General features: G+C 43.7%; 1 protein-coding gene, 1 long non-coding RNA gene and 1 pseudogene across 6 annotated transcripts in view; 2 read left to right on the forward strand and 1 right to left on the reverse strand.

The window, feature by feature from the left end:
* LOC105464710 (alpha kinase 3) overlaps positions 1–25137 on the forward strand; it is a 57862-nt gene that overhangs the window by 23848 nt on the left and 8877 nt on the right. For all 5 annotated transcript variants that reach the window (XM_071100772.1, XM_024787625.2, XM_071100773.1 and 2 more), the window contains 4 exons: positions 19399–21544; positions 22257–22404; positions 22796–22923; positions 23057–23092. In XM_071100772.1, the coding sequence (XP_070956873.1) occupies positions 19399–21544; positions 22257–22404; positions 22796–22923; positions 23057–23092 (2458 nt within the window). The remainder of the gene's footprint in view (positions 1–19398; positions 21545–22256; positions 22405–22795; positions 22924–23056; positions 23093–25137) is intronic.
* LOC139364397 (uncharacterized) lies at positions 4–14283 on the forward strand. The gene is made up of 2 exons (XR_011626228.1): positions 4–5971; positions 11076–14283. It is a non-coding gene; the product is annotated as an uncharacterized lncRNA (long non-coding RNA).
* On the reverse strand, positions 15468–15585 carry LOC112423648 (small nucleolar RNA SNORA25; annotated as a pseudogene).

Here is a 25137-nt window from a genome sequence, read left to right on the forward strand (position 1 = left end):
AGTGTGGGTGTTGGGTGCCTGGAGGCTGCTCTGGGAAGCTGACCTCATGGAAACTTGCTGCAACTGCTCCAGCAGCCAGTGAGCGGTGGGCTATTTATAGAAAGGGGTGGGGAGGGACTGGGGTGCCAGCTACAGGGACCGCAGGCATGCCCTTCGCCCCAGCCCGTTTCCTGATGCCAGGCATGTGGGCAGCACAGCCTGCCTGTGACCCTCTTCTGGGAGTGTAGGAGTTCACAGCCAAGGGGACTGTGCCCTGGAGGGAGATGGAAGAAGATAGTATTCTCTGGGGTGGGAAAGGGGGTCAGTGGAGAGCTTTCTGTGGGCTTTGCTGAGGCAACAGTGTTTCATGGGGGAGATGGAGGAGCAGGTGTGTGCTCTAGTGTACAGCAGGTGGTGGCAACTTGGCTGCTCATGAGATTTTTAACAAAGCTGAATGTCCAGGAAATGCTGGTTAAATGTGGGTTTATCTAAGGTTCTGAAGTCAGGCATACCTATAAGCAAATCTGACTGCCTTAACATGGTGTGATCTAGAGCCAGTTGTAAAACTGGAATAATAATAATAATAATACCTACTTCATAGGGCTGCTGTAAGAATCTGGTGCCCACTAAGAACTAAGTAAGTGGCAGCTGGGATCAGATACGACTATGGTGTGAAACAGAAGAAAAGTGTTTTACTTGATAACAGGAGTGCCATCACCTTCTAGGGAACAGGTAGCCCACAGAGAAAAGATGATGTTTTGTGTGGAGACAGAGGTAGTGGAGTGTCCACTCCCCAAAGAGGCAATGGGTGGCAGCATTAAGGAGCTTGAGGGGCGGGATTGAGAGGGCAGGAAAGAAACAATTTGTCCCTTTTGGTTATTGCTTCATGTTTCAGGGGCTTAGAGGGCATTATTTCACAGAGGTTTTGGGAGACAGAGTGTTTTATAGTGGAACAGAAAGAAGACAGTGTTTCTTATGAGTGACAGAAGGAGAAATATTTCAAGAGTGGAGCTGGGGTGGATAAAATAGATGGAACATATTTACACTGAGAAATACTGGTTATTTATTTGAAATCCCAATTTAACTGGGTGTCTAGTATTTCTTTCTTTGGTTTTTTTGTTTGTTTTTTGTTTGTTTTTTGAGATGGAGTTGCCCAGGCTGGAACGCAGTACAGTGATGCGATCTCAGCTCACTGCGGCCTCCAACTCCCGGGTTCAAGCGATTCTTGTGTCTCAGCCTTCCAAGTAGTTGGAATTAAAGGTATGAGGCACCACGCCTGGCTAATTTTTGTATTTTTAGTAGAGATGGGTTTTTGCCATGTTGGCCAGGCTGATCTCGAACTCCTGATCTCAAGTGATCTGCCCACCTCAGCCTCCCAAAATGTTGGGATTACAGGCATGAGCCACCATGCCCAGCGCAGTATTTCTTTTTGCTAAATCTGATAACCTTAAGTGGAGACAGCCTCTGGTTTTGGTGAGAACTAAGATGAAACTATTTCTTGGGGTAGAGGAAGCAGGAGTTATGGATCCGGGAATGGCTTCATGGGGGAACAGGAGGAAAGCAGTGTTTCCCAGGGATAGGGACAGAGGACAGGTGGTTTCTCGGAGCAGTGAAGGGAAGCACATGAGGGACAAGCTGATACAGCACCTCGCAGAGAGCAAAGGGGAAAGGATGCTTTGTGGAGAACAGGAGGGGCTTTCCCACGGAGAGAACTTTCATGGCGGGAAGGAGAGAAAGACTAGTTTCAAGGGTGACCATGGGAAATGGTTTTATTTCATGGGTGCTAAGGTCAGACTGTAGGAACAGTAGTTCAGAGGGCTTTGGAGTGGAACAAACCTCAGAGACTTCAAACTAGACTTTCTGGAACCTGTTCCTGACTCTTGCCCCCCTCATGCCTGGTCTCATGTAGTTTTGGCCAATGGAGTGGTAAGTTCACAGTGGCCCAGGGAAGGCTTTGTAGGGCTGCTGCAGATGCCTGACAGCCCACAGGCTGGACAGCAGGGCCTTTTGGAAGAGATGGCTCTCATAGGCCCTCATAGCTCATTTAGGAAGGGACCAGGCTGTTGGCCAAGTTAGTGTGCAAATCTAGCTTCTCTGCCTAAAGGGTGAGGAACCCCATACCAGATGGTGGCATCCTCCTGGTAGGGCCAGAGGAAGTACCAGCCCCCTCTTCCTTGCCTCTCAAAGGTAGGAGGAGGGGCTCAGGCAGTGTGGTACCTGAGAGGTTGTCTGTGTTGGTTCCACTGCTCCTACAAAAACCTCATGGTTAGGCCGGGCGTGGTGGCTCACGCCTGTAATCCCAGCACTTTGGAAGGCCGAAGCAGGTTCATCACTTGGGATTAGGAGTTTGAAACCAGCTTGGCCAACATGGTGAAACCCCATCTTTACTAAAAATACAAAAAATTAGCCGGGTGTGGTGGCTTGTGCCTGTAATTCTGGCCACTTGGGTGGCTGAGTCAGGAGAATTGCTAGAACCTGGGAGGCGGAGGTTGCAGTAAACCGAGACTGCGCCACTGCACTCTAGTCTGGGCTACAGAGACTCTGTCTTTAAAAAAAAAAAAAAAAAAAAAAAACCACCCACAGGCACAGAACAAAGCCAAAACCCTTTTTTTTTTTAACTTAAAAAAATTGTTAAATAGGTCATACATGTGAAACACGTTTAACATCTATGTATGTATACTTTTAAGCTGTTGCTTTTTAGTGGATGAATTTGATTTTTTTTTTATTTGGGACAGGAACTTGCTTTGTTTGTCACCCAGGCTGGAGTGCCTTGGTGCGATCATGGCTCACTGCAGTCTCAACCTCCTGGGCTCAAGCGATTCTCCTGCCTTAGCCTCCCAGGTTCCGTGCCTGAGACTACAGGCGTGTGCTGCCATGCCTGGCTATTTTTTTCTTTTTTAAAAAATTTTGTGTAGAGACAGGGTGTTGTCATGTTGCCCAAGCTGGTCTCGAACTCCTGGGCTCCAGTGATCCTCTCACCTTGGCCTCCCAAAGTGCTGCTATTACAAGTGTGATAAAACAGCCTGGTCTGTTTTTTCATACTCTAATCCTGCCAAATTTTTTTGAAAAAAAAGTTATATTTTTATTATTAAAAAAATGGTCATAGTAGAAAATATGGAGGAAACTGAAAACTTGAAGTAGAAAGTAAAGGCCAGGCACAATGATGCCTGTCATCCCAGCACTTTGGGAAGCCAAGGTGGGTAGATCACCTAGGTCAGGAGTTCAAGACCAGCTTGGCCAACATGGTGAAACCCCATCTCTACTAAAAAAAATACAAGCAAAATTTAAGTTGGGGGTGGTGGTGGGTGCCTGTAATCCCAGCTACTCAGGAGGCTGAGGCAGGAGAATCACTTGAACCCAGGAGGCAGAGGTTGCTGAGATTGCACCATTGCACTCCAGCCTGGGCAACAAGAGCAAAACTCCATCTCAAAAAAGAAGAAATAAAGAAAGAAAAAAGAAAGTAAAAATCCACCTATTATCTACCATCCAGAGATGATTATCACCCAAGAGATGAAGGGACATCTTGGTGTATCTACCAATCTTTTTATGTGTATATGTAGTTTATGTAGGTTTTTACACTTTTGTTTTTGTGTTTTTTTTTGAGACAGAGTCTCGCTCTGTCTCTGGAGTCTGCGTGGTCTCGGCTCACTGCAACCTCCGCTTCCCGGGTTCAAGCGATTCTCCTGCCTCAGCCTCCAGAGTAGCTGGGATTAGAGGCGCCTGCCACCACGCTTGAGTAATTTTTTGCATTTTTAGTAAAGACGGGGTTTCACCATGTTGGCCACGCTGGTCTCAAACTCCCGACCTCAGGTGATCTGCCCGCCTCAGCCTCCCAAAGTGCTGGAATTACAGGTGTGAGCCAGTGCGCTGGCCTTTTTAAGCATTTAATATGCATTTTTTCTGATCCAGTTTTATATCCTGCTTTCTTTCTTTCTTCTTCTTTTTTTGTTTTTTTTAGATGGAGTCTTGCTCTGTAGCCCAGGCTGGAGTACAGTGGCATGATCTCAGCTCACTGCAACCTCAACCTCCTGGGTTCAAGTGATTCTCCCACCTCAGCCCCTTAGTAGCTGGGATTATAGGCATATACCACCATGCCTGGCTAATTTTTGTATTTTTAGTAGAGACGGGGTTTCACCCTTTTTGGCCAGGCTGGTCTTGAACTCCTGACCTCATGATCTGCCTTAGCCTCCCAAAGTGCTAGGATTAAAGGCATGAGTATCCTGCTTTCTTCTCATCATTTCATGAGCATTTGCCATGATTTCTAAAAAATCTTCAAAAGAACTTTATTTTTAATGACTATATAAGATGGTATAGTACAAATATTTTAACCTTTTTTTCATAGTTTTTATGCTTTCCTTCCCTGGTCTTAGATTAAGTAGTAATCTGTATTTTTGCTAATTTTTGTTGTTTGAATTCTTTCATTTGATTTTTAAGTTAATCTGAAAAGTATTTGGGTGTATAATATAGCATCAGTCTCTGGCTTGATTTTTGACTAATAGGTAATTTTCCTCAACATTATTTGTGGAATATTCAAACCATATCTATTATTTAGTTTTTCTTTCCTGATACACTAATTCTTATACATACTAGAGCCAATTTTAATTCCTACATATACATCTGTCATAATGCATTCATCTGTGTGTTGATTTTTTATAAGACAATCTTGTTTGAATTTTTACAGGTTTGCTTTCTGGCAGGGCAAGTTCTTCTCTTACACTCCTTTAAAATTTTTTCTTAACTATTATCTCTTGTTTATTCCTCTAGGAAAACTATAGAATCATTGTTTGAAATTCTCCAAACTCCTAGATACCATTGTTTTTTACTTTATAATTTTTTGTTCACCATTTTTTAAATAGTCATGAATTACATTTAACAAGATTATAAAGCCTGTTAGATCCTTTTGTGGATAACTAAAGGCATATTTGTATTTTGAATGGGCTTTTAGTAAAACTTTGGAAGAACCAATACCTTAGTATTTAGCCTTCTCATTTGGGACCACAGTCTCTATTTCCATGATCCAAATCTTCTTTCTCATCTCTCTTTTTAAGTTCTGTTTGTTTTTTAATTCATTTGAGCCCAGCGTGTCTCTTGTTAGGATTCGTTACTTTCAGGGTCCCTGTTTCTGGGATATTATGCCAGTGCCCTCTTACTCTGTCTTGATTTTCTTTCCTGGGAATAGGGGTACCTCTGGAAGCTCGAGTTAGGCGTCTCTCATGGGTATGGATGAGGAACAGATGGTAGAGCTGGGGCATCTTGAGTTGTTAAGAATGTCTGCTTCTCCTCCAGCCCAGGCATGCTGTTCACACAGCTCTCTCTCTGGGCAGGAGGTAGCTGATGAATGGAAACTAGCCTTCAGTGCCTTCAAAGTCTGCTTTTTATGAGATTTTTTTTTCTGGGACTGCCTCAGATCTCTGGAGCTGAGGTACATAGGGGAACATGGTAGAATGCACCATCTGCCAAAATCCTTGGAGAGGACCATGTAGGTGTGGGAGAGCCCTGCTGAATGCTTTGAGACCTAAGTGTCTCTTTTTGAGAAGCCTTGAAGGTCCTGAGGATGATCTTCCAAAGGCATGGGAACTCTCCTCTCACAATCAGGGCTCTTTAGTTTTCAGGGAGGACATGGATATAAATATCTTTTGAGAGCTGTTGAATTGAGGGAGATTGAGGAGAGACATGATCCTTGCCTTGAAGAATTATCTACTGAATTGAGGGGACTGGACTCACTAGAAAGAAGTGCAAAGAGGATGTGGTGAATGATGACAACAGAGGACTTTCAGAGAGGGAGAACGGTGTGGTCTGGAGTCACCAGTGAAGGCATCTAGAAAGAGGCCAGACTGGTTGGCATCATGTATAGATTTATTATGGGAAATTCCATATTAAAAAAAATTAATATAATTTTAAAATATAAAAGATAATATTCTCAGGTGGAAAGGAATTAGCTGAAAGAGAAAAAGGAAGACATTCTGGGAAGGATGAACAGCATGAAACAAAGGTGAGATTGTGGGCTAGAGAGGGAATGTAAAACCATCCTATCCTAATTTTGATACCTAAATGCATTGAAAGCTTCTCAACATTTTTTCTTCCTTTCTATGTCTTGTGTACTGCTTTGGTTTGTTTAGCACCAATTGTAACATTATCTAAGGCCAGGAGTGACACAGAAAAGGAAGAGAACTAACAGTTATTCAATATCAGCTTCTGGTAGTGCTGGGTTAGATAATTCAACTACTGAGGACAGCTAGAAAAGCTAGGCAAAATATAAAAATATCTGCTTGAAGGCACTGGAGAGCTGACAAAGCGAAGAATTACTGGGCCAGGATCTGGGAGGAGATAGAAATCTAGAATAGTAGTCCCAGCATTTGACACAGCTTTTGTCCTGGGAGGTATTTCTTATGCCAGAAGAGGAGAATGAGAGACTGAGCAATAGTTTAGATAGTCTCATGAGACTAAGGAGACAAAAATTAGAGCCCATGGTCTCAAGAGTGGGAGCCCTTGTAAGCCCCCTGGGTTTTGGGTTGGGACCCTGAAGGTTTGTACCCTAGGAGAAAGGGGAATCAAGTAAATTACTCTCACAGTATTGAGGTATTGATGAGCTCCAAGTCATGTGGTAAGAAATATCTCAATCCCTGAAATTAGAATTAGGTGGTTCAAGATACTTAGTGCCCTCAGGCACCTGGCAGAAGCAAACAAAAATCATATCTGGGGATGACAGCATCATCTTAAGCCTCAAATTATTTTAAAAAAGTATTTCAAATGTAATATTCAGCAAGAAATGAAGATAAGTCCACAGAAGATAGAAATTGGCCCACAGGTTGCTGGGCACACTGGCTCATGCTTGTAATCTCAGTACTTTAGGAGGCTGAGATGGGCGGATCACTTGAAGCCAGGAGTTCGAGACCAGCCTGGCCAATGTGGTGAAACCCTGTCTCTACTAAAAATACAAGAATTAGGCCAGGCATGGTGGCTGACGCCTGTAATCCCAACACTTTGGGAGGCTGGGGTAGGTGGATAACAAGGTCAGGAGTTCAAGACCAGTGTGGCCAAGATGGTGAAACCCTGTCTCTACTAAAAATACAAAAATTAGCTGGGCGTGGTGGCGGGTGCCTGTAATTCCAGCTACTTGGAAGGCTGAGGCAGAGAATTGCTTGAACCTGGGAGACGGAGGTTGCAGTGAGCTGAGATTGCGCCACTGCACTCCAGCCTGGGTGACAGAGTGAGGCTCCATCTCAAAAAAACCCAAAAAACAAAAAACAAAAATTAGCCAGGTATGGTGGCACATGCCTGTAATCTCAACTACTTGGGAGGCTGAGGCACGAAAATCACTTAAACCTGGGAAGCAGAGGTTGCAGTGAACTGAGATTGTGCTACTGCACTCCAGCCTTGGTGACAGTGAGATTCCATCTCAAAAAACAAAAGAAAAGAAAAGAAAGAAATTGCCCCATAGGTTTCCAACTTTTGGAATTATTAGACGTGAATTGTAAAATTAAAATTAGTTTACCTCCTTCATATATTGAAGGAGATAAAAGATAAGATTGCAAATTTCACCAAATACCTAGAAACTATAAAAAGTGGAAAAGGCCAAGCGCAGTGACTCACACCTGTAATCCCAGCACTTTGGGAGACTGAGGCAGGTGGATCACCTGAGGTCGGGAGTTCGAGACTAGCCTGGCCAACATGGCGAAACCTGTCTCTGCTAAGAATACAAAAATTAGCTGGGTGTGGTGATGCATGTCTGTAATCCCAGCTACTCAGGAGGCTGAGGCAGGAGAATCGCTCGAACCCAGGAGGCAGAGGTTGCAGTGAGCTGGGATCACGCCACTGCACTTCAGCCTAGGCAACAGAGTGAGACTCGTCTCAAAAAAAAAAAAAAAAAAAAAAAAGAATCATTAGAATTCTGGAATTGAAAAATACAATAACTAATATTATTTATTATAGTTATGGCAGTTTCATTTCTGGATAAGATGGAGTAAATACACTCCATTCTGTATCCCCCACTGAATGCAGCCAAAAATGTAGGCAAAATGTATGATACACCCACTTGACGACTTTGAAAAGCAAATAGTCACGGACAGATTGGGGATGAAGACCAGAACTCAAAGTACCACTGAACCTACAGTGTTTACTATTTTTTTTTTTTTCCCCTTCTGGCATTTCCTGGCCTAGTCTTAATGCTGTCTGAAACCCAGATGTAAACATTAATATGGGCAGAGAGAGCTCCAGAAGCTCTCTAGATCAGGCTTCAGGAATGGAAAAGAGATTTCTTGGCAGTGACAGTGGTAGCAGTAGAGGCCACAGGCGCCTAAAACTTTGAGAGAAGAGAATCTTCCCTCTCCATTCAGAGGAGCTGTGATCCTAAGAGTGGGACAAGCCCCTGTTCCTTTTTTTTTTCTCCTGGGTCTCTTCCTTGGTGCAGATCACACACTCATGTGTGAAAGTATGTGGCAGAGAGGGGTAAAAGAAGCTCCAGCTATTTGGCCAGAGGACTGAAAAAGGGGGCCCTATGGGGGAAACTATGGAGAGGGAAAAGCTTGGGAAAATGACCTCTGAGAATCATTAATGACCTCTGGGTTTATAAACTCTTTTTACATTTCTGGGCTCATTCCCAAGTTGTTCCTGCATGGATCTGATTCTGAAGAGCATATGAAAAACTTTGAGAATGAAATACTTGGAGAATAAAAAACTTTGAGAATAAAAACACTAATGAACCATCATTCAAGTCCCACACTGGCCACTGGGTGGCACACACACATGGCGGATCCAAATAGCCCTGCAGGCTGGGTGTGGTGGCTCATGCCTGTAATCCCAGCACTTTGGGAAGCCGAGGCAGGCAGATCACTTGAGGTCAGGAGTTCGAGACCAGCGTGGCTAACATAGTGAAACACTTTCTCTACTAAAAATACAAAAAATTAGCCAGGCATGGTGGCACATGCCTGTAGTCCTACCTACTTGGGAGGCTGAGGTGGGAGAATTGCTTGAACCCAGGAACCTGGGAGGCAGAGGTTGCAGTGAGCTGAGATTGTGCCATTACACTCCAGCCTGGGTGACAGAGTAAAGCTTCATCTCAAAAACAAGACAACAACAATAAGAAAACCCCAAATAGCACCAGAAAGGCTTGGAAAATATAACCGAGATTGAAGCTCTAACCTCAGAGGCCTGAATGAAATTTGTAGCCTGAACACAACTAGGGAGATTGCCTTCCAAGACAAAGATGTTAATACTCTCCATAAGATTTAAACAAGAATCAGAGTCTTGTAATATTTAAAATATCCAAATACAATAAAAGTTATATGGCATATGAAAAATCATGAAAATCTCCACTTGCATGGAAAGACAATCAAAGAGTACCAATGCCACAGTGACACAGATGTTAGAATCATCTGACTTTAAAATCATCTGACTTTACTATAAAAATGTGGCAAGTAAGGGTAAATACTCTGGAAACAAATGGAAAGATAGAAAGTCTCAGCAAAGAGGTAAAAGACTAGCCTGGGGAACATGGCAAAACCCTGTCTTTACAAAAAATACAAAAAAATTAGCTGGGTGTGGTGGCATGTGCATGTAGGCTGAACTATTTGCAGGGCTGAGGTGGGAGGATCACTTGAGCCTAGAATGTTGAGGTTGCAGTGAGCCAAGATCACACCACTGCACTCCAGCCTGGACAAAGTGAGACCCTGTCTCAAAAGAAAAAAAAAAAAAAAGAAGAAGAGGTAAAAGATATGAAGAACCAAATATCAATTTTATTTTATTTTTATTTTTTATTTTTTTGAGACAGAGTTTTGCTCTTGTTGCCCAGGCTGGAATGCCTGGCACACTGCAGTGGCATGATCTCAGTTCACTGCAACCTCCACCTCCTGGGTTCAAGAGATTCTCCTGCCTCAGCCTCCTGAGGGAGTAGTTGGGATTACAGATGTGTGCCACTACACTTGGCTAATTTTGTATTTTTAGTACAGATGGGGTTTTACTGTGTTGGCCAGGCTGGTCTTGAACTCCTGACCTCAGGTGATCCACCCACCTTAGCCCCAAATATCAATTTTAGAACTGAAAATTACAATAACTGAATAAAAAGACTCACTGGTTGAGCACAACAACAGAATGATAGATGACAGGGAAAAGTCAGTGAACTTGAAGTTAAAGCAATAGAAATTATTCAATCTGAACACATAAGCCCACACACAGAGAGAGAGAGAGGAAGGGAGGGAGAGAGAGGGGGAGAGAGAGAGAGAGAGAATCAGAAAAATCAATGAACAGAGCCTCAGAGACTTGTGGTGCAGTATCAAAAAGTCTAACACTTGTGTCACTGGATAATCAGAAAGAGAAAGAACAGTGGTGCGGAAAAAAAAATACGTAAAGGAATAATGGCTGAAAACTTTCAAAATTTGGCAAAAGTCACAAACCTATAGATCAAGAAGTTCAGCAAACCCTAAACAGGAAAAGCCCATAGAATTCCACATCCAGAAACCTCATAGCCAAACTGTTGGAAAGTAAAGACAATGAAAAATTCTTGGAAGTAGCCAGAGAAATGTAATACATTATTTATAGGGGAGCAATGATTTGAATGACTGCAGATTTCTCATCAGAAACAATGGAGGCCAAAAGGAAGTGGAACGACATATTTTTTTAATGCTGAAAAAAAAAGAACTTTCAACCTATAATTCTACATTTAGCAAAAATATCTTGAAGTATTGAAAGTGAAATAAAGACATTCTCAGATAATGGAAAAAACAAGAGACTACATTGTCAGCAGACCTGTTCTAGAAGAATTGCTAGTCTGGGAGCTGTGGCTCATGCCTGTAATCCCAGCATTTTGGGAGGCTGAGACAGACTCACCTGAGGTCATGAGTTCGAGATCAGCCTGGCCAACATGGTGAAACCTCTTCTCTACTAAAAATACAAAAAAAATTTGCCAGGTGTGGTGGGGAGCACCTATAATCCCAGCTACTTAGGAGGCTCAGGCAAGAGAATCACTTGAACCCAGGAGGCTGAGGTTGCAGTGAACTGAGATTGTACCACTGCATTCCAGCCTGGGTGATAGAGCCAGACTTGGTCTCAAAAAAAAAAAAAAAAAAAAAAAGGATTGCTAAAGTAAATTTTTCATACAGAAAGGAAATAATACCAGAAGGAAGGAAACCTGAAACATCAAGAATGAAGGAAGGGCAATGGAAATGGTAAATATCCTGATAAATATAATAGATCATTTCATCTTGATTTCTTTAAAATATGTTTGAAGGTAAAAAGTTAAAAAAAAATACATTATCTGCTGGAGGTTTTTTAATGCATGCAAATGTAATATATAAGACAAATATAACATAAAGGGGTATAGGGTAAAGAAACCTATATGGTGGTGAGATTACTGTATGGCACTTGAAGTGGTAAAATATTGACTCTAAGTAGACTGTGGAAAGTTAAGTATGTATATTATAAGCCCTAGAGCAACAACAAAAATACTATACAAAGAGATATAGTAAAAATCACACTATATAAGTTAAAGTGGAGTACTAAAAGATGTTCTAATCTAAAAGGAGGCAAGAATAGGGAAACACAGGAAGGAAAAACAGAGGAAACAAATAGCAAACAAATAATAAAATTATTGAGCAAAATCTAAACCTATAAATAATTATATTAAATATAAATGGTCTAAACATATCAATTAAATGACAGATTGTGAGACAGGACCAGAAAAACTTTCCCAACTTGATGCTGTTGATAAGAAATCCACTTCAAATATAATGATATAGATCCGTTACAAGTAAAATAATAGAAAAATATATACCATGCAAACACTAATCAGATGAAAGCTGGAATGGCAATATTAGTATCAGACAGAGTAGACTTCTGGGGAAAGAAAATTACTGGCTGGGTACAGTGGCTCACGCCTGCAATCCCAGCACTTGGGGAGGCCAAGGCGGGCAGATCACCTGAGGTCGGGAGTTTGAGACCAGCCTGACCAACATGGAGAAAACCCATCTCTACTAAAAATACAAAAATTAGCCAGGTGTGGTGGCGCATGCCTGTAATCCCAGCTATTTGGGAGGCTGAAGCAGGAGAATCACTTGAACCCAGGAGGCAGAGATTGCATTGAGTTGAGATCATGCCATTGCACTCCAGCCTGGGCAACAAGAGCAAAACTCTGTCTCAAAAAAAAAAAAAAAAAAAAATTACTAAGGGAAAAATAGTGAACTATCTAATGATAAAAGGGTCAATTCAAGAAGACATAACAATAAAAAATATGTATGCACCTAACAACATACCTTCAAAATACACAAAGCAAAACCTGACAGAACTGAAAAGAGAAATAGAGAAAACAATAATTATAGTTGGAGACTTTAACACTCCTCTCTCAGTAATCAATAGAACTAGTAGATAGAAAATCAGTAAGGATATAAAAGAACTGAATGGCACTATCAACCAACTGTCTAATAGACATATATAGAATACTCTGTGTAACAACAGAATACTCATTCTTTTCAAGTGCATATAAAATATTCACCAAAATAGATCATATCCTGGGTCATAATATAAATCTTAACAAATGTGAAGTAATTGAAATAATACAAAGTATGCACTCTGATCAAAATGAAATTAAACTAGAAATCAATGACAGAAAGATAATAGAAAAATTTCTAAACACTTTTAAATTAAAGAACATACTTTTATGGGCCAAGAAAGAAGTCCTAAGGCCAATTAGAAAACATTTTAAATTGAATGAAAGTGAAAATACAACATACCAAAATGTTGGCTGCTGCTAAATCAGTGCCTTGAGGAAAATGTATAGCATTAAAATGTTTATATTAGAAAAGAAAAAAGATCTGAAATATCAATAACTTGAGTTGCTACCTTAGAAAACTAGAAAAAGAAGAGAAAAAAATAAACCCAAAGCAAATAGATAGAAAAGAACAGAAAACAATGAAACTGTGGAGAAAATAAACCCAAAGCTAATTATTTGAAAAGATAAATAATATCAATAAACCTCTGGCAAGACTTACATAGAAAAAAAAAAAGTAGACACAAAATACAAGTATTAAGAATGAAAGAGGGGCTATCACTCCAGCCCCTCTAAGGATTGACAGGGTAAAAAAAAAAGAAGACTACTATGAAAAACTACACATAAGTTTAACAACTTATATGGAATAGAGCAATTATTTAAAAATTACAAACTACCAAACTTATGCAAAAGTGACTACCCTGCCCCATCCCTGTTAAGGTCCTGGTTTTGTCCCATGCTCTCCCAAACCAGCGTTCCAGGGCCATGACCCCTTAGAGGGTTATAAACCATACTACTTTTCATTCGGTTGTTCTTTCCTGTTCTTTCCCTTATGTGTTTGGCACTGTGAAAGATGCAAAGGTGAAAAAAACTTTTTATTTTTTATTTTTATGTTTTTATTTGAAGAGACAGGGTCTCACTCTATTGCCCAGGCTGGAGTGCAGTGGTGTGATCATAGCTTACTACAGCCTCCAACTCCTGGACTCAAGCAATTCTCCCACCTCAGCCTCCAGAGTAGCTAGAACTACAGGCATATGCCATCACACCTGGCTAAGTATTTTGTGTTTTTGTAGAGACAGGGTTTTGCTGTGTTGCCAGGCTGGTTTTGAACTTTGGGCCTCAAGCAATTTTCCTACAGTGGCCTCCCAAAGCACTGGGATTCTAGACATGAGCAACCATACCTGGCCATAGACTGAGTCCTTAATATCTGAGAATTTATGAGGGAAGAGGGAATAAGACAGGATGGCAAATTAAACCTACTAATATCACTTGTAGTAAAAAAGCTTACATAGAGCCAACTAGGTTCATTCTGCTCACACCATTTTTATTTTTAAGAAATATATGACATTCCTTCTCATATCTTTACACAGTTCCAGATATAGATGTACACACACACACACACACACACACACACACACACACCCTCCATCATAATGTTTAGTAAGAGGGGTCAGCCCTTGTAGAATTGTACAGAGAATATTCAGTCATCCACCATGTATTTATTGATTTCCAACTCCTAGGCCTGTACTGGGCCCTCTTCAGAGGGGAAGAGTTCACAGATTAGCAGGTGACATATGCATGAAATAAATAACTACCACACAGAATGGGGGTGTAATGATGGAATTAGGTAAATTTGCTATGGGGGCCACTAACGTTTTTTGGGATAGAGGAGAGAACTCAGGAAGTCTTTAAAGAAGAAAAGAAAGTTGAATGAGGTCTTCAAGGATGAGAAGGAGTCCTTCAGCAGGGCAAGGAGAAAGGTGAGAATGTCTGGCACAGAAAAAAATACATAAAAGAGTTACAAAATAGCACATTTGTCAGTACAGTTAAGTTAGTGTTGGGCGGAGGGACCCAAGAGATGAACCTGGAGAGACAGATCTGGGACTCTTGCTGAGGGACCGGCCTCACTGATCACACAAGTGTCGATTTCCATATATACTTTCATTTTTAATTGTATTTTTGTTAACTATATGTCACATGCACAAGGTATAAAATTCAAAAAGTACAAAAGATATATAGAGAATATTAAGTCTCCCCACTTTGCTGTCCCCACTGCTCAGGTCCTCTTCCTGAAGGCAGTTGCCAAAGCAGGTTCTTTGGGCATCCTTTCAGAGCTGTTTTCTTTAACATTTGAAAATATGTGTGTGTGTCTGTGTATTTTCCACACAAAGGTTGCATATTATATTTTCTATCCTTTACCTTGCTTTTTTATTTGGATATTTGTTTTATTTATTTGGAATGTAGATATACCATAATTCATTGGACCAGTCCTGTATTGTTGGAATTTAGGTGATTTCTAGTCTATTGCTATCATAAACAATGCTGCAGTAAATATCCTTGTATATAAGTCCATCTGCACATGAAGGTACACCTGTATGATAAATTCCTAGGAATGGAATTTTTGGGTTAAAGAGTATAAGTATTTTTAGTTTTAATAGATAATGCCAAATTGCCATCTGTAGAGGCTGTGCGATGCCTGTAACCCTGGCCAAGAGAGTACAGCAGTCCACCTTATCCACAAAAGATACTTTCCCAGATCCCCAGCAGATGCCTGACCCTGTGGATAGTACCAAACCCTACATATATTATGTTTTTTCCTATACATACACACCTGTGATAAAGTTTAATTTATAAATTAGGCACCATAAGAGATTAACAACCATAATCATAAAATAGAACAGCTATAGTAATATGCTGGTATCACTACTCTTGCACTTTGGGGCCATTTATTAAGTAAAATAATGGTTACTTGCACTCAAGCCCTGAGATACCAGGACGGTTGATCTGGTAACAAGACAGCTACTTAATGGGTAACGGGCAGCCTAGTGTATACCTTGTGGTTATACTGGACAAGGGGTTGTTTCACATCCCAGGTGGGATGGCATGAGATTTTATCATGCTGCTCAGAACAGCGCAAATTTTACAATTTGTTTTTTCTTTTTACTTTGGTTAATCTTTAAAACTCTCCCATGGCAACAATCATGGATTACTATGTCATATAACACCTAAGTCTTAAATCTCCACAGGAAAACATACCACTATCAAGTGCCATGGCATCCTATAGAGAACTTCCATCTTTGGTCACAGCATTAAGAGCTCTTGGTTTCACAGCCTCTTTGAAATGACCTATAAAATTTATCAATTGTTTCTTTCTGGAATTTTTCATTTAATATTTTCAGACCAAGATTGGCCACAGTTAACTGAAACCATGGAAAGCAAAACCATGAATAAGAAGGGGCTACTGTGTGATTAAACTTTTTGCTCTTTGAAGCTAGGGTTTTTTGACTTTATCCTGTCAGTGATGGTAAGCCATTGAAAGGTTTTTTAAGAGGGGAGTGTTACAGTCAGGTTTGTGTTTTGGAAAGGTCATTTGGGCTGCAGTGAGGAAAAGAGTTTAGCAGAGGCAAAGACTAAAGTCATGGATATCAATTAGAAGGCTTTACAGTAGTCCAGGCAAGACAGAATTGTTGGCAGCTCCGATTAGGCAGTTTGCAGTGGAGATGAAGGAAATGGATATTGAGATAAAGAAGTAGGTTCAATAGAACTGAGGGATTGATCTGGCTGAGAGTGCGTTCGGAGTGAGGGTAGCTTTCATCAAGAAGTTCTATTTCCATGAGTCTTGTGAACAGCAACAGGCTTGTATGCACAGTCTGCACCTTCTTTGTAGATTTATAGATCTTATGTCTTTAAACATTTTCTAATCCTAGAATATCAAAAGATAAAAAAGAGGCTGTAGTATATTACTAACTGCTGTTTGTTGGCACCAAGGCAGTTTTGTCTGTTAATATCTGGTTGTCAGAGAAGCTGGAAGAGCATCTTTATTAAGATTCTTCAGTCAGGCCGGGTGCAGTGGCTCATGCCTATAATTCCAGCACTTTTGGAGGCTGAGGCGGGTGGATCATTTGAGGCCAGGAGTTCAAGACCAGCCTGGCCAACAGAGCGAAACCCCATCTCTACTAAAAAATACAAAAATTAGCTGGGTGTGGTGGCACACACCTGTAATCCCAGCTATTCACGAGGCTAAGGCAGGAGAATCGCTTGAACCCAAGAGGTAAAGGTTCCAGTCAGCCAAGATCATGCCAGTGCACTCCAGCCTGGATGACAGAGCAAGACTCCATCTCAAAAGAAAAAAAAAAAAAAAAAAAGATTCTTCAGTCAGCCTGTAGTCCCAGCTATTTGGGAGGCTGAGGTGGGAGGATAACTTGAACCCAATAGGTTGAAGCTATAATCCTGCCTGTGAATAGCCACTGCATGCCAGTCTGGGCAAGATGGCAAGAACCTGTCTCAGAAAAAAAAAATCCTTCAGTCAGACTTATTCCTGATACTTGCCAAACCAATTTTTCCCACATCCATACCATTCATTCAAAATTCTGAATTTAGGCTGGGTGCAGTAGCTCACACCTATAATCCTAGCACTTTAAGAGGCTGAGGTGGGAGCGTTGCTTGAGGCCAGGAGTTTGAAACTACCCTAGCCAACATGGCAAGACCCCATCTCTAATTTTAAAATATAAAATAAATTTAAAAATTAAAAATTTAAAAAACAGAAAATTCCTAATTTAGTAAAGTAACTTTAAATTCTACACTTAATTTACATACATTTTAATTATATATATTTAAAAGTCTTTCATTTTGTGTCTGATTGCTTTGATTTTGTGTGTGGTTCTGATATTTAAAAATATTTTTATGTTATAATTTCAGTTTTATATAATAACATTAATTATTTCATATGTTCACTCAGTTTCTACTAATTTTTTATGATGAAAAATGATACAGTGTTTTCACTTTTTCTCTGCATTTTCTTCATTCATCTTCTTTTTTATGGGCCAGAGTTTCACTCTTGTTGCCCAAGCTGGAGTGCAATGGTGCAATCTTGGCTCACTGTAACCTCTGCTTCCTGGGTTCAAGCGATTCTCCTGCCTCAGCCTCAGAGTAGCTGGGATTACAGGTGCATGCCACCATGCCTGGCTAATTTTTTGTATTTTTAGTAGAAACGGGGTTTTACTATGTTAGCCAGGGTGGTCTCAAACTCCTGACCTCAGGTGATCTGCCTGCCTTGGCCTCCCAAAGTGCTGAGATTACAGGTTTGAGCCACTGTGCCCGGCTTTCATTCATTTTCTATCTCATATTAACCTAAAGTTTGATTTCTAAGTGATTATCCTTATGTAGGTAAATATCCTCTATTTCTGTTACTTGGTTTTTCAGCTTTGAGTAATGTCTTTGGTGCCTGGCTCTTACAGGTGACACAGTCAAGGAAGTTACTTCACTTGGTTATTTTCTTCCCCTTTCCACTTTCATGCTGGCTCTGTTGTATCTGTATCGTCAGGGCATAGAACATTGACATTCTGATTTGCCATTCTAAACCCCACTTGATTTTAGTCTTGCTTCTACAGTTATATGTTAATATGCATCAATATATATGTTAATGTAAGTGAAATATATTTAGTGCTTATCGTCAGCTCTTTTGCTGTTGTTTCCTCAATCATCTTTTGGTTGACTGCATTTGTTCCCTGGTGATTTCCTCAAGCAGGGCCTGTGGGAACAGTATTCCTTTAGTCTTTGTATGCTAAAACATAATGTTCTTGGCTTAGCAATTTTCCAGAGGTTTCTTCAGGAGTGTAGTTGCCAGTGTTTTCTGAGATCTGCCTCCTCCATTCCATCTCTTCTCCTTGTCTGCTCTGCTCAGCTCCCGTGTCTTCGGCCAGTTTCCACCCAGGCCTCCATGAACCTGCAGCTCTTGTTGCATGTGGACTTATGGGTTTATAACCACGGGATGAGACCTTTGTCTACAGTAGCTGTGATTTTGCCAGCGTCTTGAGACCTGCTGAACAGCTCCACTCCCTGCGCACTGAGCTGTGGCCCTGTTTATTTCCCCATATCACTTTGCTCCTCCTCAGCTTCCCAGTGTCTGCATCTGTTGGCTTTTGGAAGACGTTATCCTTTTGTTTGTTTTTTGAGACTAGGTTTTATTTGCCTCCAGTTCACTAACAAAGGATTTTGCTTTGTTTATTTCATGTTTACTTTAGTGGTTTTGATGATATCTTGGAGGAAAAGAGGCAAATCACTGTTAAACGCAAATCACTGTTAATCAATGTTTGACGGGAAGTCCTTTAAAAGTGGGTGGCAGTATGATATAACAACAAAGAGCATGGGATTTGGAGCGAAATACACCCAGCTGCAAATCTGAACTCTGCCACTTACTGACTACCTGATGGTGGACAGATCGCATGCCTTCTTGTCATTGTTATCTCTAGAATGGGGCTGATTCTCCTAAGTATTCATACTGTATGAGGAATAAGTGGGATAATATCATGTACAGGGGCCTAGCATAGTGCTTTGCAAATACATGTTCAAAAGGGTAACATTATAATGTTTCATTAATTTCCTGGCATAGATGCCATTCAGAATTACTTTAATCCTCTCTGCTTTGATGGCATCCATTATTACCACTCACTCAGTGTTACTGGTGGAGGCCGGGACATTGAGGCCATTATTGGGACATCCTTTGGCACTGTCTCACTTCACCCATAATTCTATCCAAGGCAAGTAGTGCCACAGGAGAAGGACTGCTCTGGGAGCCCTGGGGAGAGGATATTCTCCTTCATATGGTAGGGGTGAGGGGTGGAATAAGCCATGAGCAACGTCTTTCAGGAAAGGCAGGATTTCTTCAGGAAGAGGTGGGAAGGGCAAGAGCTGGGTCTGGATGCTAGATATTCCCCAGTCCGGATACTGAGATCAGAGATTAGGGTAGGCGGGCATGGATGGGGCTTTGGGAATTTGTCACATGTCTTTGCCTCCCAACTTCCAGCAGACCTGAGAAACCAGGCAGCAAGATTCCCATCAGAGCAGTTGTGGATGAGGTCAGAGGAGGCTGGGATGCCAGATTGGAAAGAGATCTGAATGTCCATGTAGTTAAATCCTTGCTTTTGTCCCCGTGTTCTCAGGTCCTGGAATGCCAGACAACCATGGCTCCTACTGTGTCAGCCAGCAGCAGCTCTGATGTAGCTTCCATTGGTTGTAGCACCTCTGGAAGTCAAGGTATCTTTGAACCCATGGATATGGAAACCCAGGAGGATGGGAGAACATCTGCTAACCAGAGACCTGGAAGCAAGAAGAATGTGCAGGCAGATGGGAAGATACAGGTGGATGGAAGGACCAGGGGAGACGGAACACAGATAGCCCAGAGGACATGGGCAGATAGGAACACACAGGTGTATGCTGGGACACAAGAAAGTAAGAGGCCACAGTCAGACAGGAGTGCACAGAAGGGCATGGTGACACAGGGAAGGGCAGAGACACAGCTAGAAACAGCACAGGCAGGTGAGAAGGTACAGGAAGACAGGAAGGCCCAGGCAGATGAGGGCACACAGGAAGACAGAAGGATGCAGGAAGAGACGGGGATGCAGTCAGCAGGGAGTGCGCCCACAGCCACGGAAGGTCAGTCAAAGCAGGAGGCAGTGACCAGCCTTGGCCCACCATCCAGAACCCCCGAACTCCCACCTACAGAGGGTCCTAGAGCTCCTCCAAGTATTGAATGTTTTACACAGATCCCAGAAGGGTCTTGTATCCCAGAAAAACCTGGTTTCCTGCCCAGATCTGAGGAGGCAGCAGTAACAGCCTCCAGGAACCATGAGCAAACTGTGCTGGGTCCCCTGTCAGGGAACCTCATGCTCCCAGCACAACCGCCCCATGAAGGGAGTGTGGAGCAGGTGGGAGGAGAGAGATGCCAAGGGCCACAGTCATCAGGGCCAGTCGAGGCCAAGCAGGAGGACAGCCCGTTCCAGTGCCCCGAGGAGGAGCAGCCAGGGGGAGTGCCGTGTGTGGATCAGGGTGGCTGTCCTCCAGCTGGCCTGAGCCAGGAGGTACCCACAATGCCTTCTCTTCCTGGAACTGGGCTGACTGCTAGCCCAAAGGAGGGGCTGAGCAGTACCCTGACTTCTCAGCACAGGAGCTCAGCTGCCTTCCTGCCCTCTGAGGATCAGGCCCTGATGAGTTCTGCCCCAACACTGCACCTGGGGCCAGGGACCCCCACTCAGAGTCACCCACCAGAAACCATGGCCACCAGCAATGAGGGGGCCTGTGCCCAGGTATCAGATGTGGAGGGGCGGACCCCAGGTCCCCGGAGCTGTGACCCTGGCCTCATAGATTCCCTGAAGAACTACCTGCTTCTGCTGTTAAAGCTGTCCAGCACAGAGACGAGTGGAGCAGGGGGAGAGTCCCAGGTCGGGGCAGCTACCGGAGGTCTGGCGCCCTCAGCCACTCTGACACCCACTGTGGAAGTGGCTGGGCTGAGTCCCCGGACATCGAGGCGTATCCTGGAGCGTGTGGAGAACAACCACCTGGTGCAGAGTGCACAGACCCTGCTACTGAGCCCCTGTACCTCCCGCCGCCTCACTGGCCTCCTGGACCGCGAGGTGCAGGCTGGCCGCCAGGCCCTTGCTGCTGCCCGAGGCTCCTGGGGTCCTGGTCCCAGCTCCCTCACTGTCCCTGCCATTGTGGTAGACGAGGAGGGCCCTGGGCTGGCCTCAGAAGGAGCCAGTGAGGGTGAGGGAGAGGTTTCCCTTGAGGGGCCTGGCCTCCTGGGGGCCTCTCAGGAGAGCAGCACGGGTGATCGGCTGGGGGAGGCAGGTGGGCAGGCAGTCCCTGGGCAGGGACCCTCAACAGAGAGCATAGCCCAGGAACCCTCCCAAGAGGAGAAGTTCCCCGGGGAGGCTCTGACAGGTCTCCCGGCAGCTACACCTGAGGAACTGGCTCTAGGGGCCCGGAGGAAGAGATTTCTCCCTAAGGTCAGAGCAGCAGGAGATGGGGAGGTGACCACACCTGAAGAAAGGGAGAGCCCCACGGTTTCCCCCCGGGGGCCCAGGAAAAGCCTGGTGCCTGGGTCCCCAGGGACTCCAGGGCGGGAGAGACGCTCCCCTACGCAGGGCAGAAAGGCGACCATGCTGGAGGTGCCTCGGGCAGAGGAGGAGCTGGCGGCAGGAGACCTCAGCCCCAGCCCCAAGGCTGGCGGTCTGAACACAGAGCTGGCCCTGGATGAAGGCAAGCAGGAGACACTGGCCAAGCCCAGGAAAGCCAAAGACCTGCTGAAAGGTGAGCAATGGGGAGGGAGGCGGGGGATGACTTCACAGGACAGGGCGGCCATGGAGCCACGGACAGCACACCGCTGCTGCTGCTAACAGCACCACCCGATGACAGATAGCATATCCCTCCTCAGGATTCACAAATTACCTTGGTAAAGGTACCCTTCTCTCACAGCCTTTGGAATCTGAAAGGCCTAGTTCTTGTTTTGCTTCTGCCACTCCATAGAGTGGAGATAACAGTACCACCTTTGCAATGGCGTGAGGCTTAAATGGGATGGAATAGATAAAGTGCTTAGCACAGGGCCTGGCTTCAGTAGTGTTCTAGTTCTCCATCATCACCAATCCCCCTTTACAGAGTTGTCGCATGATTACAGAATGGTGGGGACAGGATTCAAATGCAGGCTTCTAGAGTTAGGGACCTAGAATGCAAACTGAAGTTCCTGTCTCAACTGCTGTCTGGGTCCTCAGCTGGGAGCCCCTCCCAGCCTGGGGTCAAGGTGGAGTAGGGGCTTCTGTCTAGCTGAGATGTGTGTTTTGGGGGTCAGGGCAGAAGCCTGAGATATAGGCAGGAGGCACCTGGGGGCTGTGAGGCACCTTGGTAGGTCTGCGTGGAGACTTGAATCCTGTTTTCTCCCAGCCTTTCCCACCAAGGACACCCAGGAAAGCAAGGATATGGCCAGAGGAGAGGTGGTGTTCCCCTCTTGACTGGACCCTGCTCTCAGCCCCACAGGTCATCCGGAAGATTCGGGTGGAGCAGTTTCCTGATGCCTCCGGTAGCCTGAAACTCTGGTGCCAGTTTTTCAACATTCTTAGTGACTCAGTCTTGACATGGGCCAAGGATCAGTGCCCAGTGGGCGAGGTGGGCAGGAGGTAAGCCAACGATACCACCATCACCTGACCTGGCTCCCTGATTGCAGTAATACTGTTGGGCACTATCCTAGCGCTTTGAGCCTATCGCCTCATTAATCCTCACAATAACCAGGGGAGGTCCTTTTATTTCCATAGTAGAGATGAGAAAATGGAGGCTCAGCATTCTTTAAACCACTTGTCCAAAGCCACACAGCTAGTAAGTGTCAGGACTGCAAACCAGATCTGTGGGCTTCAGTACCAGCTCTTGGCCCTGGAATTGTGCTGCTTCCCCAGAGTTCTCAGAGCTGGGGTTCTCAGCAGCCTCTGAGAGTGGGCTCCAAGGGTGCTTAGGACCACAGTCTGCCCCCATGCCATGGTGATGGCCCTTATGAGTAGGCTCTCCAATCTGCAGCGCAGGGGATGAGGGGCCGGCGGCCTTGGCCATCGTGCAGGCCTCCCCCGTAGACTGCGGCGTGTATCGGTGCACCATCCACAACGAGCACGGCTCGGCCTCCACCGACTTCTGCCTCAGCCCTGAGGGTGAGTGTGCCCCGCGGCCCGGGGTCTTAGCCTGGCCTGGCTCCTGGGGGGTGGGCAGCCGTCATCTTTGAGAGAAGGCACTCTCTCGGCACAGCAGCCTGAAGGCGCTGCTTTCTTCTTTTTCTGTATCTAGTGTTGTCAGGATTCATCTCCAGAGAAGAAGGTGAAGGTATGGTGCCCCCCAGGGAAGGTGGGGTGGTCCTACCCCTGCCATCTGCAGGGAGGACCCTCTTTAAGGGCTTGGAGTCTGATCCCAATCCACATACTGCTCCCCTTTGTCTCCTAGTTTAGGATATGGCTTGGGGAGATGATAGAGGAGGACTGCTGTATCAGAAGGTTGTGGGGGAAGAAGTGGCCAAGGGGGCCACTGCACCGGAGTTAGTTCACCCTTGTGCCCTTTGTCCATGTCAGAGTCTTTGATCCAGGGCAGAACCAGCCACCAGGGCATGTCTTGTCCTGCCAGCTCCTACCCAGGATTTCTCACAGTACTCTGTGGACCCCAGCATTAGATTCACACAGGGAACCTGTTAGAAATGCAGTTTCCTGGTCCCTGCTGCACTGCAGACATCTTTAATGACCTAGGAAGGACCTAGGAACATTGCATTTTCAGCAAACTCCCTGGTGATCATGAAATACCCACAAAGTTTGACACACATTTGAAGGGCTCAAATAGGGATGGATATGTACTGCTCCTGCAAGAGACAGGCTAAGGCTTGGGACTGTGAAGGCAACCAGTGATGAAAAGATGTTTAGAGCTGTACTTGCTAACAAATGCATTAATTCCTTCATTCACTCACTCTTTTAATCACTCATTTATCCAACTAGTGACTTTGTTTTGAGATGGAGTCTCACTGCCACCCAGGCTGGAGTGCAGTGGCATGATCTTGGCTCACTGCAACCTCTGCTTCCTGGGTTCAAGCAATTCTCGTGCCTCAGTCTCCCCAGTAGCTGGGATTACAGATGTGTACCACCACACTCAGCTCATTTTTGTATTTTTAGTAGAGACAGGTTTCACCATGTTTGCCAGTCTGGTCTCAAACTCCTGACCTCAAGGGATCCGCCTGCGTTGGCCTCCCGAAGTGCCAATTAGTGACTTTTGTTTAGTAATCAAATAAAGTTTAATCAATATCAAATATAACCTCAACCTCAAAACTAAATAATAATTATTTAATATCATCAAACATCCAGTCAGATTTCCCCAAATGTCTCATATACGTTGGTTTATTTGAATCAGGAACCACTCATTGCTTTTGGCTGATGCAGCTACCAAGTCTCTCTTAATATTTAACAGTTTCTTCTACTTTATTTGTTTTCTTCCTTTGCCATGTATTTGTTAAAGTCACTGGTATAGAATTTCTAACATTCTGGATTTTGTTGATTGTGTTCCCATTTAACATGCTCCCCCATGCACATGCGTCTTCTAAATTGGTAATCAGATTTAGACGTTCGGTCAGATTCAGGTGTGATTTTTTTTTTTGCAAGAATAACTCACAGGTGCTGTGTATACCTTTTGCATACTATCTGGAGGCACATAATGTCAGATTGTTTTCGTTTTAGTAATGTTAAGATTGGTAATTGGTTCATTCCGGTGGTATCTGTGTGATTCATCCCATTTTAAAGTTAAAAACAATCTGATACAAACCCTATTGTTATCTAGGGGTTTTAGCAGTCACTGATTATTGCCTAAATCTATTATTTCATTAGCAGTTGCAACATGGAGATAGTTTAATTTGATCTTTTCTTCTTCATTCATTAGCTGATTTTTTTCTGTAAAAAGGGGATGATTATTTGGTTATCTCAATACATAAGTTCCAACAGGAAATGAAGGATAAATATTTGCTCTTTTCCCTTTAGTTACTAGAATAATGAGTTGGTGCCCTACCATTTTCCATAGGTGACCAGTGAGGTTATTGTTTGAGGGAGGAGATTGGATTTTTTTTTTTTTTTGGGTCACCACTATGAATACATGGATTTTTAACATATGTGATATATTCAACATGTTGCAGTAATTATTTTTGTTGCCAAGATTGTTTCCTTTTTGGCCCAAGGGAGCCCCTTCAGGTTGGCCCCTGTGTCCTTCTGCCAAGTCTCTAATAGCTTTTGCTAGCTCTCTTGCTTTCTGGTCTCACACGATATTTCAGGTCCTTGCTGTACACTTTCTGCCTAGACCTGGAATCAACCATTTCTTTAGAAAGCTCTAGTTTCCCTTTAATG

Source organism: Macaca nemestrina, chromosome 7 (genome assembly GCF_043159975.1).
Source record: "Macaca nemestrina isolate mMacNem1 chromosome 7, mMacNem.hap1, whole genome shotgun sequence".
NCBI classification, from domain to species: Eukaryota; Metazoa; Chordata; class Mammalia; order Primates; family Cercopithecidae; genus Macaca; species Macaca nemestrina.